The sequence below is a fragment of the Gastrolobium bilobum genome, unplaced genomic scaffold (genome assembly GCF_033153095.1).
Source record: "Gastrolobium bilobum isolate Gb01-03AN ecotype WA unplaced genomic scaffold, APGP_CSIRO_Gbil_v1 utg32035, whole genome shotgun sequence".
NCBI lineage: Eukaryota > Viridiplantae > Streptophyta > Magnoliopsida > Fabales > Fabaceae > Gastrolobium > Gastrolobium bilobum.
Window position 1 is genome coordinate 27724 of NW_026897713.1, and position 18805 is coordinate 46528.

The 18805-nt window shown below is 33.1% G+C and overlaps 4 protein-coding genes across 5 annotated transcripts; all 4 read left to right on the forward strand.

Moving 5' to 3' along the window:
- Positions 1-2066: 2066 nt before the first annotated feature.
- LOC133309414 (ethylene-responsive transcription factor ERF021-like) lies at positions 2067-2642 on the forward strand. Its single transcript, XM_061510178.1, has one exon. The coding sequence runs from the start codon at positions 2067-2069 to the stop codon at positions 2640-2642; it is 576 nt and encodes a 191-aa protein (XP_061366162.1).
- A 1490-nt stretch (positions 2643-4132) lies between these two features.
- Positions 4133-6817, forward strand: LOC133309410 (uncharacterized). The gene is made up of 5 exons (XM_061510164.1): positions 4133-4618; positions 5104-5218; positions 5364-5445; positions 5721-5772; positions 6548-6817. Exons 1-5 carry the CDS (start codon positions 4211-4213, stop codon positions 6608-6610), a joined length of 720 nt encoding a protein of 239 aa, XP_061366148.1. The 5' UTR covers positions 4133-4210; the 3' UTR covers positions 6611-6817.
- Positions 6818-7354: 537 nt separating this feature from the next.
- On the forward strand, positions 7355-9603 carry LOC133309406 (pentatricopeptide repeat-containing protein At4g37170). Its single transcript, XM_061510162.1, has one exon. It carries the CDS (start codon positions 7355-7357, stop codon positions 9395-9397), a length of 2043 nt encoding a protein of 680 aa, XP_061366146.1. The 3' UTR covers positions 9398-9603.
- Positions 9604-13302: 3699 nt separating this feature from the next.
- On the forward strand, positions 13303-18627 carry LOC133309412 (peptidyl-prolyl cis-trans isomerase FKBP53). Of its 2 annotated transcripts, XR_009751325.1 has the most exons (12): positions 13303-13416; positions 13799-13872; positions 14415-14650; positions 14794-14936; positions 15514-15898; positions 16084-16269; positions 16718-16961; positions 17076-17163; positions 17243-17284; positions 17385-17433; positions 17639-17807; positions 18391-18627. XR_009751325.1 is itself a non-coding variant. In XM_061510175.1 (11 exons), the coding sequence occupies exons 1-11, from the start codon at positions 13404-13406 to the stop codon at positions 17718-17720; spliced, it is 1542 nt and encodes a 513-aa protein (XP_061366159.1). In that variant the 5' UTR covers positions 13303-13403; the 3' UTR covers positions 17721-18020. The 2 variants fall into 2 exon arrangements, 1 of the variants encoding a protein (XP_061366159.1); XM_061510175.1 differs by lacking the exon at positions 18391-18627 and having other exon boundaries at positions 17639-18020.
- Positions 18628-18805: the final 178 nt, after the last annotated feature.

The window sequence follows — 18805 nt, forward strand, 5'->3', positions numbered from 1 at the left end:
TATAGCGAATGTAGATAAGTTATTTACTTATAAGTTTATAACCATGAAATAAATTATAATTACAAAAAATACCTTAATTTTTGCTCCAAAAAAGTCATTTTAAATTTAATGTAAATAACTTACTACATTAACTGTAAAAAAAAATTAATGAACTGCAAAAAAACCTAACCCTTAAAATGTAGCCTATGCTTAAGTAGTTAATTTTGTTTTTTTTTTAATTGTAAACTTCATGGAGTTATTAGTCAATGATTAAACGTTATTTTTCATATGAAATTGATGAAAACATCCTCACTAACTGCAACTTTTACTCATTACACAAAACTTTATTTATTTCTTAAATATTAACAAACCTTTTTTATATGTTATAAATGTATTATAGTTAAATATCTTCTATTACAATAAAAATTTGAAATCATTAAATACTTAGACCATACAAAAAATTTAATATAACATTAAAATAACACTAGAAAATAAACAACAAGACAAATTATGGTTTCATATCTTCAAAATAAATAGAAGTGTTTTAAAATTGTAACAATGAAATTTCAATAAAAAATTAACCATATAAATTATTTTCATCTACTATAAGATGAAACAAAGCTAATTTATTAGGATCTATTTCTCATGATTAATGATAAAAAGATATTTAAACCCAAGAAATTTACACTTTATACTTTCTCAATAAATTTTATACTTATTTTCATCACTTAATTTTTAAGAAATTACTTCTAATGAATTGGTTTTGATCCACCTTATTTTTATTTATTTTTTGGAAACAATCCACCTTATTAGTTTGAAACACCAATTCATGTAATTAAATTTTTGTTGAATATTTTTGCAAAAATATTTCCCAGGTTTATATTACTGTGTATGATTGAGCTTATTTAATTCTTATGCAATTTATTTTATTTATATTTATTAATCTTCTTAGAAGATAATGAGAATGAGGATTTATAGGCTACTACGGAGTTATTAGTATTATTTTTTATACATTACTACTGAGTTATTAAATTACGATAGAGGTGGCGTAACAAATTAGTATTCGTAATTAAAAATGTCTCTACAAATATAATATTTTTCCTTCCTGTATTGCGATGAATCAACAAAGCTTGTTAATTTTTTAATGACCTCATAATCTTACAGCGTTACGTCATCTGTAAAGTTTATATATGCAAAAAAATCCAACGTATGGGTCACACCGGGAAGAAATAGAAAGCAGATGATATCACTGCCCGTTCATAAATGTAAATATATAATAGAGATTAAATATTCTTATTATCAACTTTTTTTTGTTATTATCACTCTAACCATAATTGAATTTAAAAGTTGTTTTTCTTTTTTCTACAATCCAATATAATTAAAATTATAGTGAAATGATAATAGAAAAAATTAATAATATGAATATCCTATCTCTATAAAATATATCTCCATGCTGATCTAAGATTTCCAAAACCTTTTATGAGGTTCTACGAATTTGGATTAGTGGTTTTCTAAAACCCATGCCACCTAACTAAGTTCTCAAAACGCGTTCCAAACAGGAAACTCTGTTGTCACTAAATCCAATTCTTTATTTCTTCTCCATCAAATCTGCGCCAATCCAATCCCCAAATTTCGAGTTACAGAAGTTGACACATACACACACATGGCATGCCCTCATTAATTGCTATCTTCCCAATTTCACTTTTGAAACTTTCCAAAATTAAAAAATATTCAACCCCCCCTGCAAATTTTTGGCATTTCCTTTATTAAAATAGCACAAGGGAGACACATAAAGTAGTAATAAGTACCAACATATATACCTTCAATGGATAATAATAATAATAATAATAAAGTAACAGCATACATAGATTTTGTTTGAAACAAATGCATAGTTTTAATTAATTTTAAAGTCTCTGTCAGAGTCCTGCAGCTACGAGGAAGCTCACTCAAAATGTTTTGTAGTCGATCCACGTTTCAATTCAATCCACATCTATAAATACCAATATCTGCCACAAACCAAGTTTCACATTAACACAAATAACACTTCAAATTAAACTAACCAAGCTCGAAACTTTTATTGCATGGACATGGCTTCAAGTTCAAGTTCAAGTTCAAACCAAGGTGGCAGTGCAAAATCTTCATACAGAGGTGTCCGAAAGAGGAAATGGGGAAAATGGGTGTCGGAAATTCGCGAGCCAGGTACCAAAACCAGAATCTGGTTAGGGAGTTTCGAGACACCGGAGATGGCAGCAGCTGCATACGACGTCGCAGCGTTACATTTCAGGGGACGCGAAGCCAGACTCAACTTCCCTGAACTTGCTAGCACACTTCCTCGCCCCATGAGCAACAATGCTGACCACATACGCATGGCTGCACATGAAGCTGCCTTAAGGCTGAGGACCAACACGGTGGCGGCGCCGCAGCCGGAGGAACACAGTGGTTCGAGCACGGTGACGATGCCGCCGGTGACCGTGAGACTCTCCCCAACTCAGATTCAGGCAATCAATGAGTCACCTCTGGACTCACCTAAGATGTGGATGCAAATGACGTCAGACACTTTCACGTTGGAAGATCAATCCATGATGTTTACAAATAGCTATGAGTTTGATCCGGACAACGACTGGGAGGAGGGTGTGCATGACGGTTCTCTTTGGGATCCTTAGATCATGCGTGGTAACGTATAACTATAGTCAAATACATTACATTATACTATTAATTAGTATTTGTTTTGGCCTTACATTAATTACATATACGTAACTATAATGTCATGACAAATTAATGGATTGGATATATATATATATATATATATATATATAATATATGAGAAGACAGGTGGCCATGATGGCAACTCCATTTGACTGACTAGTCCGAAGGAACAATTAATTGTTTTATTTCTTTCTTCATTTGACGAATGAAAGAAGTAAAAGGAAACGGTGAGCTTTGATAATCAATTGTCGTTGATGTCTAATCCATCGGCGCATACCCTACGAAGATGAAAGTTATGGAAATTGAGAAAGGGCGAGTTACTGTTTCATGGAATAGTAGTAAAAAATAAAAATTCCATTTGTTTGAGGGAATGCCACTTGTATTGTCAGATAAGGCAGTATTTTGGAGGGGAGTGTCCCATTAACGTGACTAGTAAAGTAGGTTGTGTTTGCGAGTATATTTATTTGTAGTGGGTGAGTTTATTTGTATACCCAGGGGGCCACAAACTCTCTCGTGTTGGCTGTGTTTTATAGGCTGTGGAAGAGTGTGGTGTGATTTATTTTATTATTAAATAAAATTGAGCTCGTGAATTGGAATTCCATCTGTCAACCAGATGAAGTTCTATTATGATTTTTTAATTTTTTTGGTCTCGGATAATTTATTGTGTGATTAATTCATCTTGTTACTGTTCATAGCATTCTTTATTTGGTACCTACCAGAAAAAAGCGCGTAGTAATTATTATTTTTTAAATAAACTGAAAGAAACGTAAACTACAAACATTAAGGCTATTACTATTTTTAAAAACAGTTTTTTAGTTTTGAAAAAAAAAAACAAAAAAAACTCGTTTGGTAAGTTCTGTTTTTGTAAAAAAAAAATTAAAAACTGTAATTATTTTTTTGTTTTTAGATTCAAATTTAAAGAACATGTCTGAGTTGTTTTTGTTTTCTGTTTTGGTTTTTAACTTTCAAAACAAAAAATAAAATAAAAAATAACTATTTCCATAATTATTCTACAAAACAGTCTTAAGAACAAAAAAAAATCAAAACACAATCAATAAGACCATGAAGCTATGAGTTTATGACTTGTGTCACTGAAAAAACAAAGAAGCTATGACTGGACAGGATTTCAACTGGAATTTTTTTACTTTGTCTTTTTTTCCTTCATTCGGGCTTTTAGTTTTGGGCTTTTCATTTTCCAATAAATTGGGCTTCACAATTTTATTTGCGAATAGTCATATAAGTGTTGAAAATTGAACTTGTCGTTTATACCTTGGGTTGACCCAAACCAAAAAAAGAAACAGTTGAAACTTGGATTTATATCAAATCTGTTGTCCATGTACCACTCGTCAAGTTGGGAGGAAGCATAAAAGGTATAATCGGTGTTGGTTAAGATTAATTAAATTTTTTATTTTCTTCGTCCATTAATTAATTACTCAATTCGATTGAAGTTGGAGGAGAAAAAAATGTTATATTTTCCCCCAAAATTAATGAAATCCAATATCATGCTATTTATACCACAAATACAATGACATATGAGAGGCAGGGAGTGGAGCATAAAATGTTTATGATGAGTTCCACGGCTTCATCTTCATCTCTGTGTTGTCCACTTTCATCACTCAGAATCCCTCCTCCTCATTCAGTTAATGCTTCTCTTACACCTTTTGCTATTCACAAGCTCCGAGGAGGAGCAAGAAGAAGAAGAAGCAGAAAATGGAGAGCAATTAACAAGAGTGGTGAGGACCACTCAGTTACCGTTGCATCACCAGCTACCACAAGCATCGAAGATGATAACGTTGTAGACTCGGCTACAGATGTGGTTAGGAATTTCTATGGAAGAATCAATGCTCATGACGTGGATTCTGTACAGTACCTTATTGCCGATAATTGTGTGTACGAAGACCTTGTCTTTCCCCGGCCCTTTGTGGGTCGCAAGGTAATTTAGACTCTCTCTCTCTCTGTTCGAAAACACAGAAAACAGTTAATTGTGCAATGAAGAAAAGTTTTCTTGATGAATGATGAATGATAGAGATTTCAGGCTTTTAGTTTGTTTTCCTTGTCAAATAATGCAGCTACTAAGATTGGAAAACAGTGATACAATGCATGACAGATTGAGTACAATTTTTTAAGACTCATATACAATGAAATGAAAGAAAAATAACAAAGGATGATAAAAGGAAATTGATTGCTTCCTTTGTTATCTTAGTGGATCAACTCCCTCCTCATTTATATTTGCCGATTCACGCAGTAGATTTGATTTTTTTTTTTTTAAATACTAACTTAATGATCTACAACTATAAAATTATATCATCTAGATGCAAGTGTTTCTATAATTAATTAGATTGTTTGTTATGATAAGTATTGTCATGTGGTGATCATTGTCCTATTTGAGGAATTATTTTTACCTTTAATTTTGTGCAGGAAATTTTGGAGTTCTTCAAAAAGTTCACTAATTCAACCAGCACAGATCTGCAGTTTGTTATTGATGATTTGTCCTCCGAGGACTCGTCGTCGGTTGGGGTGATATGGCATTTAGGTGCGTTACATATTCTAATCTTCTTTATATCTTATATACGGCTTCTATATTATTTATGAATATATGCCTTTTACTACCTTTTATAGTGTATTCAGATCAAAATAATAAAAACGGGTGCATTATTAACATTTGGAAATGGCTGCAGAATGGAAGGGAAAGCCTTTTCCCTTTAGCAAAGGGTGCAGTTTTTATCGTTTGGAGGTGATCAATGGCAAGAGACAAATAACGTAAGGGATACTTTGTGTTTGATTTGCAATAACTGGCTGAAGCTGGACGGCCTTTGAAGTTTAAGATTTTTATTTTTGAAATTTTATTTATACACGTAGCTAGCTTGACAGACTTGGTGAAAGGGGCATGTTCTTTGTGCTCTGAAAGTATTGTATCTCAGTACAAATAGCTTGCAAGATTTTCTACGGATTTCTTGTTTAGATGATGGTTGCATCATTACTTTTCTCTTTTACAGTAGCAACTTACAGATGGATCTTAAATTTTCTGAAAACAGATATGGGCGAGACAGTGTTGAACCTGCAGTCAAGCCTGGGGATGCAGCTTTGGTATGTGAATTTTTCTTCATTTCACACTAAGATTCTATCTGGGGATTGGGGATAAAGAGAAGAAGTATGTATATACACAAAGAAAAAAGAGAAGAAAAGAAAACAAGAGGAAAGATTACTGCTGTTACAGAAGATTAAGAGGAAAAGCCAAATTCTAAACAAGTCAGTTATCTTCCAAAACTAAATAATCTCCTTGTCTAAGTACTGTTATCCTCAAATCTAATAGGGGCCAGAAAAAATTCCTTCAAAATCAAACTAAATCTTGTCTGAAAACCCTTGCTCTTCTTAATTATGAACCTAAATTATGACTACCACTTAATTGATATCTCTTACATCCATACCATAATGTTGTCTGTGTATTGTTCGCTTTAAGTCTTAAATTTCCCATCTATATCAGTTCCAAATGGGCCTCAAATTCACAAAAAAAAGTTTTAAAATAGGTTCAGTCTCTTGTTCTTTCAATCTGTTTGTCAGTTCCTTTTGTCCTTCGTTTGATAAATTTAGTTGTTACCAATGTATGTAGTTGGTTTCTGCGCAAGGGTCAAATTTAATTTTAAATAATAACCATCTCCATCGTTATTTGCATAGTAAGCAGTTTTAATTTGAGGTAGCTTTCATATTGGTCATCATTTAAACTTCAGTGTAGTTATTGGAGAAGAGCTACATACAGATCATGAAGAAAAACATATATGTTGTATCCTCATGTGCATGGACGTGGATGAGAGTGTTCTCCATTGACTGAGTTTGTTCTTCTTGGAAAACAAAAAATATGCAGGCTGCGATCAGGAGTGTGACATGGCTTCTGCAGCAATTTCCTCAGTTGGCGGACCGGTTATAGTGACAAAAAGTCTTCGTTATTTTGGGAGGGCAATGTCCCTTCTTTTCCCTTACACAAGTAGTATGTTAATTTGTTGTAGTTGGACTGTGTAACATAAGCTTCCCCAATGCAGAAAAGGTGAAATGAAAGTGCTGTATATAAAAACAGAATATCTATATTTTTAACAGTCTTTAAATAGGTTCTGATGTTTTAATCAAATTTCAATTAAGTCCTTATTTGTATGGAAATTTTATAATTAAATCCTTAAAACATGTAACAACAGCACAATATGGCCTGTATATGGTTGTAAATATCAACTAAAAGATTCTATACACCATCAGTCAGTACGATTTATTTGAAAAAAATTAGAAGTATAAAGATTTCATTAACATTTTGAAATTTTAACCTATTTAAAAATTTAATAAAATTATAGAGGTCTACAAAGTAATTTCACAAAAAAAAAGAGAGTATGACTTTTATCAAGACTTGTCTTCATAAAATAGCCAACAAGTTAACTTTGCGAATGTGATTCTTAATATATGTGACGCCAACTCCAGTAGTACATTGTTTTTGTTTCGTCTTCCTCCATCTATTCTGAGTACCATGATTGTGGTAAGTGGTATCATTTAGAAACAGAGCCTTCGCATTTTCTATAATGCTACTGGTATATCCCAAAGCTTGTACTCTCTTCCCTGTATCTTGTGTTTTTGTTTCTTAAGATTCCGACACAAAAATAAAAAAGAGCATTTTTGTTCTTTTAAGAGGATGTCGTTATCTGGGTCCACCAAGTTTCGGAGAGCATTTTCGTCTTCCTCTCAATTCCGCTATGATAAGTGTGCTTTGCCCAAGAATTTTAATGCCAAAGATTCTATCCTGTCTCGTCTTTGCGAGGATAACAAATTTGAAGAGGCCATTGATGTTTTGTGTCGAGAAAAGCGCGTCAAGGAAGCGGTTGAGTTGCTCCATCGCATTGATCGACCCTCTGCTCGTATATACTCCACCCTCATTGCTGCTTGTGTTCGCCATCGAGCTCTTCTAGAAGGTAGGAGGGTCCATGCCCACACCAAAGCATCTAACTTTGTTCCTGGGATTTTCATTTCTAATCGTTTGCTCGATTTGTATTCCAAATGTGGGAGTCTCGTGGATGCCCAAGTGCTGTTTGATGAAATGGGTGACAGGGATTTGTGTTCTTGGAATACTATGATAGCTGGTTATGCCAAAGTTGGCCGGCTTGAAGAAGCGAGGAAACTGTTTGATGAAATGCCCCACAGAGATAATTTTTCTTGGAACGCTGCTATATCTGGTTATGTTAGCCATGGTCGGCCTCGGGAATCTCTGGAATTGTTTAGAATGATGCAGAAGCACGAGAGTTCGAATACAAATAAATTTACATTGTCCAGTGCTTTGGCTGCTTCCGCTGCTATTCCATGTTTACGTGTTGGGAAGGAAATCCATGGTTACTTAATACGAACTGGGTTGAACTTGGATGAGGTGGTTTGGAGTGCTCTTTTGGATCTATATGGCAAGTGTGGAAGTTTAGATGAAGCCAGGGGTATTTTTGACCAGATGGCAAACAGGGATGTAATTTCATGGACTACCATGATTCATAGATGCTTTGAAGATGGAAGAAGGGAAGAGGGATTTTCCTTGTTCAGAAACTTGATGGGGTCAGGCATTAGGCCAAACGAGTATACATTTGCCGGAGTTTTAAATGCATGCGCTGACCCTGCTGCTGAACACCTGGGAAAGGAGGTTCATGGGTACATGATACGCATAGGGTATGACCCTTGTTCTTTTGCTGTAAGTGCCCTTGTTCATTTGTACTCTAAATGTGGAAACACTGAAAGTGCAAGAAGGGTTTTCAACCAGATGCCTCAGCCTCATTTGGTATCATGGACTTCTCTAATTGTTGGGTATGCTCAGAATGGTCAACCGGACAAGGCTCTTCAGTTCTTTGAATTACTACTTCAGTCAGGTACTCAGCCTGATGAAATTACCTTCGTTGGGGTTCTTTCTGCATGTACTCATGCTGGATTAGTAGATAAAGGGTTAGAATATTTTCATTCAATAAAGGAGAAGCATGGATTGATGCATACTGCTGATCATTATGCATGTGTTATTGATTTATTGGCACGATCTGGCCGATTCAAAGAGGCAGAGAATATCATTGATAACATGCCTATAAATCCTGATAAATTTCTTTGGGCATCCTTACTTGGAGGATGTAGAATACATGGGAATCTTGAATTGGCTAAAAGAGCAGCAGAAGCATTATTTGAGATAGAGCCAGAGAATCCAGCTACCTATATCACTCTGGCTAATATTTATGCTAATGCTGGTCTGTGGGCCGAGGTAGCCAACGTTAGAAAGGCCATGGGCAATAGGGGAATAGTAAAGAAGCCTGGTAAGAGCTGGATTGAGATTAAAAAGCAAGTGCATGTATTCCTAGTAGGAGATACTTCCCACCCCAAAATAAGTGATATACATGAATTCTTAGCGGAACTATCAAAGAAAATGAAGGAAGAAGGCTATGTTCCAGACACAAACTTTGTGCTACATGATGTGGAGGAGGAGCAGAAAGAGCAAAACCTCTTTTACCACAGTGAGAAGCTTGCTGTTGCCTTTGGAATCATTTCAACTCCACCAGGAACTCCAATCAAGGTTTTTAAAAATTTAAGAACTTGCGTAGACTGCCACACTGCCATGAAATATATATCAAAGATTGTTCAAAGAAAAATAATATTAAGAGATTCAAATAGGTTTCATTGTTTTGAGGATGGAAGTTGCTCGTGCATAGACTATTGGTAGTACCCCACATCAATAGACTTGCTAAACATCAAGTGCATTGCTATCTTTCAATCTATGATTTTGCCTGAAAACACAGCCGTAGACAGTTGTATTGATCAGCTTCATTTTCCTCCTTGTCATTTGAAAGGTGTTGCTTTCAATTGAAATTATTGGATGCCGCACTGCTGCAAGATATGAAATGTTCAATAAAGATCAAGATCTATGTTTTACGGGAACAACCATTGAGAGGTCACTAAAATTGGGATCATAGAGAAGTATATTTTACAGATATATTATATATTTATGGATTATGATGGGTGCCTTGTGTCCGAAATCGCAATACTGACTACTTGCATGCATTCTGCTGGCTATCCTTTGTAGGCTTTATTTGTGAGTTCTGACTTAATTGACCAGTGGTTACTTATTAAAATTTCGAAAATGTGTGGCAATATTACTCTGTAGATTGTCCATGTTATTCATGTAAATGGGGAGCTAAAGACAATTCCTTTTTGGCCGTCTGTATTGGTCCCTCAAAGGAGTAATTGAGGTAGAAATTGGTACAAACTCTTACATTAAAGGTGTGAAGATAATAAATGTTGAATTCTAACAAGAATTGCATTTGGAATGAGGCTTCAAATTTTTGGTTGCTCAACAAAAGTAAAAAAGAGCTGATGGAATTCTTCAATGTTATTGGCAAGAATCAGCATGGAAACTCCAAGACATGTATTATTATGTTGTAAGCTCAGAAGCTGTAGGAATTGTAGAACAATGTGAAAGTTGATGACAAAAGGTAAGTAATTTTCTTTAATCTTTATCTTATTTCTGAGTTCAGAAGATTTAAGATAGTAATGCACAAGGTTAGATCTTCTTACTGGGCACAAGTTATATCTGAGAAGCCATTGGGCTAATCTTTACAATTGAGATTCAGTTTACATCTTTGTTGTTCATCGGTGGTTTGCTAATGACGCCACTAACATCATAAACAACTTATCCTTCCCTTGGGACCCTGTGACTCGCACGAATAATTGTCTATGTAGATTTCGTAATGACATAAGATTATATCAATACAGTTTATAGAGGAAGGAAATTCTTACAATTATAAATAATGAGATAATATTGTAACTATAAATGTTGATACCAGTTGATACCTCACATGAAAATTGATGGGTGAAGGATTTTAAAGCCACTGTGCTATCTTCAACTTACAACATCAAGTTAAACTTTTCCATTGGGTTGTTTATTAATTAGATTTGTTTTGGTTATAAAGAGTTAATTGTGTACAGATTAGCTGAATTCAATGATCAAGTAAAAAATAAATAAAAATGGAAGGGGGCAAAAATTATAATATAAAATTTTCTTTTGAAGTTACAACTATTTATATGATGAAAAAATAGTATAGAAATGGTACGTATACTTGGCCAATTGGATTGGTGGAACTGAGAATCGGACCATTAACTGATCCAATTGACGATGCATGCAACCCGGTGATTAATTGGGTTCAACCGGTGCTAACCGAATATCAATTTTGTAGTCGAACTTGTTTTTGAAAATTGTGGCAAAATACTTCACCATAATTACACTTTTGGGATTCAAACTTGGCACCTAAGGGAAGGGAAGAGAAATGTTAACCATCATGTTAGATCACTTTGCTTATCGTATTATTTCTATTTGGGAAATAATACTCTCATGCCACATGAGATACTCCTATTTTCCTACACAAATTCGTTTTCCGTGCCAATTAATTTTTCTTTTCATTTTTAATATAAAATATGGGACCCACATTTAATTTCTCCCTACTTTTTTTCTCTCCTACAATCCTACAACATAAGAAAAGTTAAACCCTTTCTATTTATACATTTATTATAGGGTTCACTTTTTCTACAGTTACTGCATATAAGTTATCTGCAGTAAGCCTAATACGACGTTGTTTTGGGACGGAAATCATGGTATTTTTGTAATTTTAATTTATTTCAAGGTTATAATAGTCTTTATAATTATTATTTTTTAAGATTTCAATATCAAAACGACGTCGTTTTGAGAATAAATTCAGATAACTTATCTGCATTAATTGCAGAAACATTTTTTTCTTTATTACATGGGGAAATGATTTCTGCAGTTGCGGCAAAAATCATTTCCTCTGCCACTGATACAAAAATAAAAAAGAGAGAAGAGAAAAATTTGTATCAGTGGCATGGAAATGATTTCTGCTGGAACTGCAAAAATCATTCTCCCTTATTATATATCTTTACATAAACTCAACTTAAGCAGTTCAACTAGTGGATACCAACAATCTACTGATTGAACCAATGACTCGTTAACTTGGTATTCCGACTGAGTCAATGATTGGTCCATGTTTAGTAATATTGCTCACACAACTAATGTAAAAAGTATGATATCGTTTAGAGTGCTATGTTAATAATTTCTTTGCAATAGATGGATCAATTTAACAATTGATTTATATAAATAAGGATTAATATTCTCTACTCCAGATATCTATCTTGTGCGACTTATTTTTGAGAAGAAATTGTTTGTAACAAAATAAAAAATAAAATAAAAATAGTTTTAGGGTTTATAATAGAAACTTAATTTGATTTAATTTTCATATAAAATAATGAAATTTACATTAACAATTGATTTGAATTGATTCTATTAAAAAAATAATGAAATTTAGCAGTTTAGTAATTCTAATTTTTTGTTAGAGATTTAAATGGGTTAGGTGACTTGTCAGAGGCCTACAACGTTTGTGTTTGACTTGACTTGACCTGACTCATTTTAAAAATAATATAGGTTTGAACTTATTAAAAGGTTTTTTTAATAATTAGGCTACAAAGCTATTTTAAAATGCCTGACCTCTAAGCCTCGAGGTTTGACTTGTATTTTTAATAAAATATTATAATATAAATGATTAAATTTTTTAAATAACTAAATATAATTTTCTTAAAAACTATTAAAAAGTTTCAATTAAGCATTAAAATATAGTAAATGGGAATCCAAATAATTTCATAAAACACACTTACATGTAAATTTGACTTTTAAATAGTGTATGAATTATATAATATATATTTAATGGTAGAGTGAAAATGAATTTTTTTTAAGTATAATAATTTTTTTAAAATAAATATAGATAATGTACAAATTTCTTTGTTAAATAATATATATATATAATATATATGTGTGTGTATGGGCATGAGTGCGTGTATAAATTTTTAACTTATTTGAAATTAAATTAAAATTTAATTTTATAATAATAAATAATACATATTGATTCAATTTGATTGTTAGCAATGTAGTTAAATTATTAATATTTTGAGTTGTAGTTTCACCTATAGTTTATAATAATCATAATATATAATTTTAATGAATGCAATATGTTATTTTTAAAGACTTCACAGACTTGACAAAAGTCAAACTTGTAATTTTACTTGTATCAGGTTAATAAGACAAAACATGCTTGAAATATTTTATATATATTTAACATATTTAAGCTAAAGTATGGCTTAACCTATTTTTTAATCTCTAGAATATGTGTTTCAACTATTCTCCAACGAAATTTTAGTGACTTTGAATTCAATTTTGAATAAATTTATAACAATTTATTTATCTTTTATAAAATTAGAAAACCATGCATGATGCATATCATACTAATGAAATTTCGTATTGATTTTTTTTTTAAAGAAAAAAAAGATTTTTTTCCTTATGTTATTATTTCTAGCGAGTCATCCAGATTTAATATTTAGTTTGTTTAGAGATAAAAAAAAACTAAATTGAAGATTAAAGTAACTTGTAGTTGGACTTATTTATTGATAAAAGAAAAATGTGTCAGCAATTCGAGCATGCAACTGGGCCAATTGGCGAAATCCGCGCGATGTGTCTTTAAATGGACTACCTGCGTGTCGTATAATGGCTAGGGTCAGTCTGTGAATTGCGAAGTGTGAACGGCAGGCCTAATCCAATACGACAGCCACTTTTAGGGTTTATACTAAGGTTGGAACCCTGAGGTTGAGTTTCATTTCATTTGACATCAACAATGGGATTCTGGGGTTAGTCATCGTTTTCCATTCTTCCATTTCCATTAGTTCCTCTTCTAATTATCACTGTGTTTGGTATCTGAGAAACATTGTTGAAGTACTTCTGTTGTTTCTTTTAACCCTGGCTGCGATTATCATTGTCAAATTTCCATTTTCTTTTCACCTTGTGTTACTCAGCTACTGAACTTAACTCATTTGTGTTTCTTGCACTTGATTTTCGTTTTTTGTTTTGTTTTCTTGGACTCGGTACATTTGAGGTTCATTATTTTCACGGAAAAAAAATGCCAATAGGGATTTGTTGTTCTATGCATTTCTGATTGATAATCATGGATTTTGAACTCTTCCTATTATTTATTTTGTCTTTTTCCCCAATTGTTTTTTTGTTTGAGCTTAGGGATTGAAGTGAAACCTGGCAAACCGTATCCTTATCATGCAGACAATGTGCAAGGAAAACTTCACGTGACTCAGGTTCTTCTTCATTCATAAATTCAACTCCTAATTCTTTTACTGATAATACCAGAGATTCTGGGAGGCTTTTTGTTTATACTATCTTGAATTTTGTAATACAACAGTGTTGAAGTTCCCAACAATTTTACTGGTTTTTCTGTGATGATTGGCCTTGAGCTTTGAAATTTAATTGCCACTTGGGTTTTAATTTTAGACTCTGGATGAATTTGCTTGATGTTATCTGTTCATCAGGATTAAAAATGCTTCATCATAGTCTAGATTTATTTGTCAGATATTGACTTGTACCTTTTTATGGTATGTTTTAGATGATAGTTGCGTTGACTCAGGTGACAGTATGATTCTAGCACTTGCCTAGCTAAGCATCATTGGATTTCACTATAACATTTGCATTCATATAAAATTACTTGCATTTGTTTGACACTATAGGAATCTGAAGTCTGTAGAATTGACTGTTGATATCTTTTAAAGTCGGATAAAATTTTGTAGTAGTAGCTAATAAGTACTTTCCTTCTGTTTCTCTTCTTCCTGTCCTAAAAATTCAGGCTACTCTAGGCATTGGCTCGTCGACAGAGAAAAGCATTCTTCAGTGCTCTTCTGGACACAAAAGTCCAGTTTTCTTGTGTTCACTGCTACCAAATATGAGTGAGTCATGCCCTTTGAATCTTGAGTTTGACGATGATGACTTAGTGGCATTCTCAGTGATCGGTTCACGAAGCATCCATCTTTCTGGTTATTTTGTGGCCGATGATGGGGATGATCTTAGAGATGACTATGAATAGTATCCTTTGGAAGAACTTCCATTTCTTGGTTTATTTGCATTGCATTTCAAATTTTGCTACATATAGTTTTTGATTAAGACAGAGTGCTTTTTGTACACTTCTTTTATAGTTATCTTCCTGATTTCCTACTATAATGTGAAAGTGATTCATTGGGAGAGGATATTGTGGGAACTGAGACAGAGGAATCATCTGAATATGATAGTGAAGATGATGAATATGATGATGACTTTTTCAATGATGATGATATTAACTTGTACCAATCTTCGCCAGTCCAAAATCGTGGAGGTATTTTGATTATATTATTGACTTTTCTTGAAGCCATCAAATGATTCTGTATATGTTTCTGCTCATTTCTTATGTTTCCTTTTATTTTTATTTTATATTTTTCAAACTCTCACGTGGTGTTTTTATACATATTTATCATTTCATAAATATTAAAATTTCTATAAAATATTAAATATTATCAAAGACTCTAATCCTGTGGCGATGTTTTCCCCCTAAAAAGTCTTAGCATAATCTGAGAAATTTTGCAATTGGTTGTGCACATGCAGGTTCATAATTATATAATAATAGATATGCTTTAAATATCCTATCATATATTTCTAAGTTTTATTATAATGATATAAGTTTTATCAATATATTGTCATCATACTTAGTAGTAGTGGTCATTCTTTTGTGCTGCATCCACCTCATTATTTACTCTCACATTCATTCCTGGTGTGTGAAAGTAGGAAAGAAAAACTGTAAAATGCAAGGAAAAAATTGAGTGAAATTTTACAGCTTCATTGTTCACAAAAATTTTCAGTCGAAATCAACATGAATGACATCGTATACTTTTTTTGTTACGTGACATTTCTTACAGTTGTAATTGAGGAAATAGTGGAAGATGATAAACCTGAAAATGGAGATGATTCAACTAAGAAATTGATGAAAAAGAAACAAGTAGCTCCCTCGAAAGAGAAAGACAACAAAAGTTCTCAGCTTCCAATTGTTGTTAGGGGTGAGACTGACCATGTTCTGGAAAGTGAAGATGATGATGATGTGGATAGTGAAGATGAAGATGGTTTTCCAATTTCCACTACAGCGAAATCTAAATCTGAGTCTCAGAAGGTGGAAGCAGAAATGAAAGGGGAACAGACACGTAAAAAAACTGAGAAAGCTAACAAGAAGGCAAAAGGTGTTGATCATTCTGCTAGTTTAAAACGAAAAGTTCAAAGTGCTGATGAAGATGAGCAACTGCAAGATGGGTAAGATTGATCTACCTGTTCGATAATTCTTGAAAATAATTTCATTCTGAAATTTCCCTTGACCCAGCTTTTTTTTAAAAAAGGGAGGACAAGAAAAAAGATGAAATGATAAATCATTCTGTTCTTTTGTCTTTGTATGTATGTGCTGGCTGTGTTGCACTGAATGTTTCTGGTATTGATTTCAGGAAAAAGAAGAAGAATAAGTTGAAAGAACATGGTAAAGGGGAAAGTGCTCATGCATCTGGCAATAGTAATGAGACTAATTTTACTATGCCAGATGAAAAGCATCCCAAGGTGGTTAAAGCTACACCCAACCCGAACAATGTTTCTCATGCAAAGGATGGGCATGATGGAAAGTTATCCAACAACGAGTAAGAACTTTCATCTGAATAACTAGAATACTGGTGATATTGCAGAGGGCTTATGGTGTTACAGATGGTTGATTGAAATATTTAATGTAAAATATGAAGGGTCTCAATTTTTCTTGATATTGTTGTGCAAAGCCAAATTATCATTCCCCTTTTGTTGACTAAATCCTCTGAACACCTGGTCAACTGTTCTAAAAATCCTATTGCAAATAAGACCTTGGTAACTGAGTTTTCTTTCTCGTTAGATGTCTTTACTTTCAGTAGATTGGAACTCAACTCTATAAGATGTCAAATTCTCAAGTCTTGCTTGGTTTTCTGGTGAATTTTGTACCAAGGGAGTGCTTGAGGGGTAGCTTGGAAATTTAGGAGGCTTGATTTCCTCCCGTCTGTTGCACTCTTCACATTATTTACAGTGGTGCTAACTATTTGAGTTTGTGGTATCTGTGGGCAGGGACCTTGCTGAGAAGAAAAACAAGAAGAAAAAGAAGAAAAAGACCAACGAGTCTGTAGAGGTAGCTACTGTAAATGAAATTGATCCAACTGTTGAAAATCAGAATTTGTCCACCTCAGAGAGAAAAGGGAAGAAACAAACTGAAGCTAAGCCATCTCAAGTGAGAACCTTTCCAAATGGGTTGGTTATAGAGGAGCTATTTATGGGTAAACCAGATGGCAAAAGAGCCACTCTCGGAAAGAAGGTTACACATCATCTACTGATTTTTTATGATTGAATTGTCATAGTTTACTGAAGAGTAATTTTGTTTATTTTTTAATGTAATTTCTTTTAACAGGAATTTATTGTTTGTTTTCAGGTCAGTGTTAAATATATTGGGAAGCTGCAAAAAGATGGGAAAATATTTGACTCAAACGTGGGAAGAGCACCCTTTAAATTTCGCCTTGGTATATATTGTGTTGTGTTGAATTTGCAGGCACATTCCTTTCTATACATGCCTTTACCTATTTTCTTTTGTTTTTGCAGGTGTAGGACAAGTCATCAAGGGGTGGGAGGTTGGGGTCAATGGTAATATATAGTATGAATATTTTATGCAGAGTCTAATGTTTTTCATACTTATATGTTGTTAATACTTATCGTAATTTTCTTTTTCTTTTTTTTTTGTCAGGGATGAGGATTGGCGACAAAAGAAGAATCACAGTTCCACCATCGATGGGGTATGAAATTGCCCAATGTCTTTTTTATTTTATTTTTGTATCTGAATGGTTTGGGTGTGATTAAATTCAATTCACTATCTGAATTGTCTCGTATTATGCCATATACTTTGTTGTGTGGATGACTATGATGGGTTTAATTTGGTCTTACTGTTGAAAAGCACATCTTATGTTGTTTATGCAAAGTGTTTTGTTTTATGTCACACAGATACGCAGACAAACGTGTTGGGAGTATACCACCAAATTCGTGGCTTGTATTTGATGTCGAGTTAGTTGGTGTTGATCGCTGACTTCAATTTTTACAGTTCTTGCTTCCATTTTCCTATCCCTCACTGTTTCAGCTGCGAAATAGTCCGAACCCATCAGGCTGGGAAAAGGTTGACATCACATTATACATTCACCATCTTTGATAAGAAGCTGGTTGTTTTGAGACACTATCAGAGCTAAAATTTTGTAGGAAATTTTGGATTGAATTAGGAAATTCACAGCTTTAAGAATATAGACGTGCTATTATTATATAGTTCTTGTTTACTTTTCATCATCAATAGTGTTCCGCGTTTCCGTCCATGCATTATGACAAGGATTTAGATTTGGGTTTAATTTAAAGTTTAATACTTTAATTTATTACGCTGTCACTGGCCAAAATGTTCTCTGTACTACGATTTTATTCTTTAGATATTTCGCACTTGGTTTCACTTAAGACTTGGGTTTTGAAATTAAATCACAAAATATCAAATTCATTTTTTATTTTTTTTATTTTTTGGTTTGAGCAATTATTACTGTCTTTTGAAGGTTGATAACTATTAATTATGGAGCAGTTGATAGACACAGGCATGTTCTTTATAAAATGTTGACTGACTCAGTTTAATGAAATGGCTGTTATTAAGGAACACAAATGAAATCCAATATACTGCAGAAGTAAAATGGCCATTTGGAAATTGACTCGTGATAGTTTAACAGTGCAGAGCTCACATGGATTTCCTGGAAAGCTGGTTGACTGTTCAAGGGATTGATTCGAAGACAATTTTGAGGAAGCTATTAATTTTTGGCGAATTTGAAAAATCGACAAAAGATCCAGGAATGAATATCAAATCGAGGGATTCACATCTGAATGACGTTTACTAATATATCTAAAACTTGGCAAGAAGTGGAGGAACGATTGTAGGAGGTTTGGTTATGCAAATTATGGATGAAGAGATGGAGTCTTTTTTTTTTTTTTTTTTTTTTTTAGATAGGTTATTCTACTTATCATTTTTTTTGTTAATCTTTTTTTTTTTTTTATAACATTTTTTTTTTTTTTTTTTTTTTTGTTAATCTTTACCTACTACTTTTTAACATCATTAGATTATAATCTTAATTATATTTATTATTTTTT

Bases quoted from the DNA above. Each gene is read 5' to 3' on its own strand.
- LOC133309412 (XM_061510175.1), top strand. The intron at 14,651-14,793 runs GTATCCTTTGGA...ATAATGTGAAAG, and splicing joins CTTAGAGATGACTATGAATA to TGATTCATTGGGAGAGGATA. The intron at 17,285-17,384 runs GTAATATATAGT...TTTTTTTGTCAG, and splicing joins GTGGGAGGTTGGGGTCAATG to GGATGAGGATTGGCGACAAA.
- LOC133309410 (XM_061510164.1), top strand. From the start codon at position 4,211: ATGACATATGAGAGGCAGGGAGTGGAGCATAAAATGTTTATGATGAGT. The intron at 5,446-5,720 runs GTAAGGGATACT...TTCTGAAAACAG, and splicing joins AATGGCAAGAGACAAATAAC to ATATGGGCGAGACAGTGTTG. The intron at 5,773-6,547 runs GTATGTGAATTT...AAAAATATGCAG, and splicing joins AGCCTGGGGATGCAGCTTTG to GCTGCGATCAGGAGTGTGAC.
- LOC133309406 (XM_061510162.1), top strand. From the start codon at position 7,355: ATGTCGTTATCTGGGTCCACCAAGTTTCGGAGAGCATTTTCGTCTTCC.
- LOC133309414 (XM_061510178.1), top strand. From the start codon at position 2,067: ATGGCTTCAAGTTCAAGTTCAAGTTCAAACCAAGGTGGCAGTGCAAAA.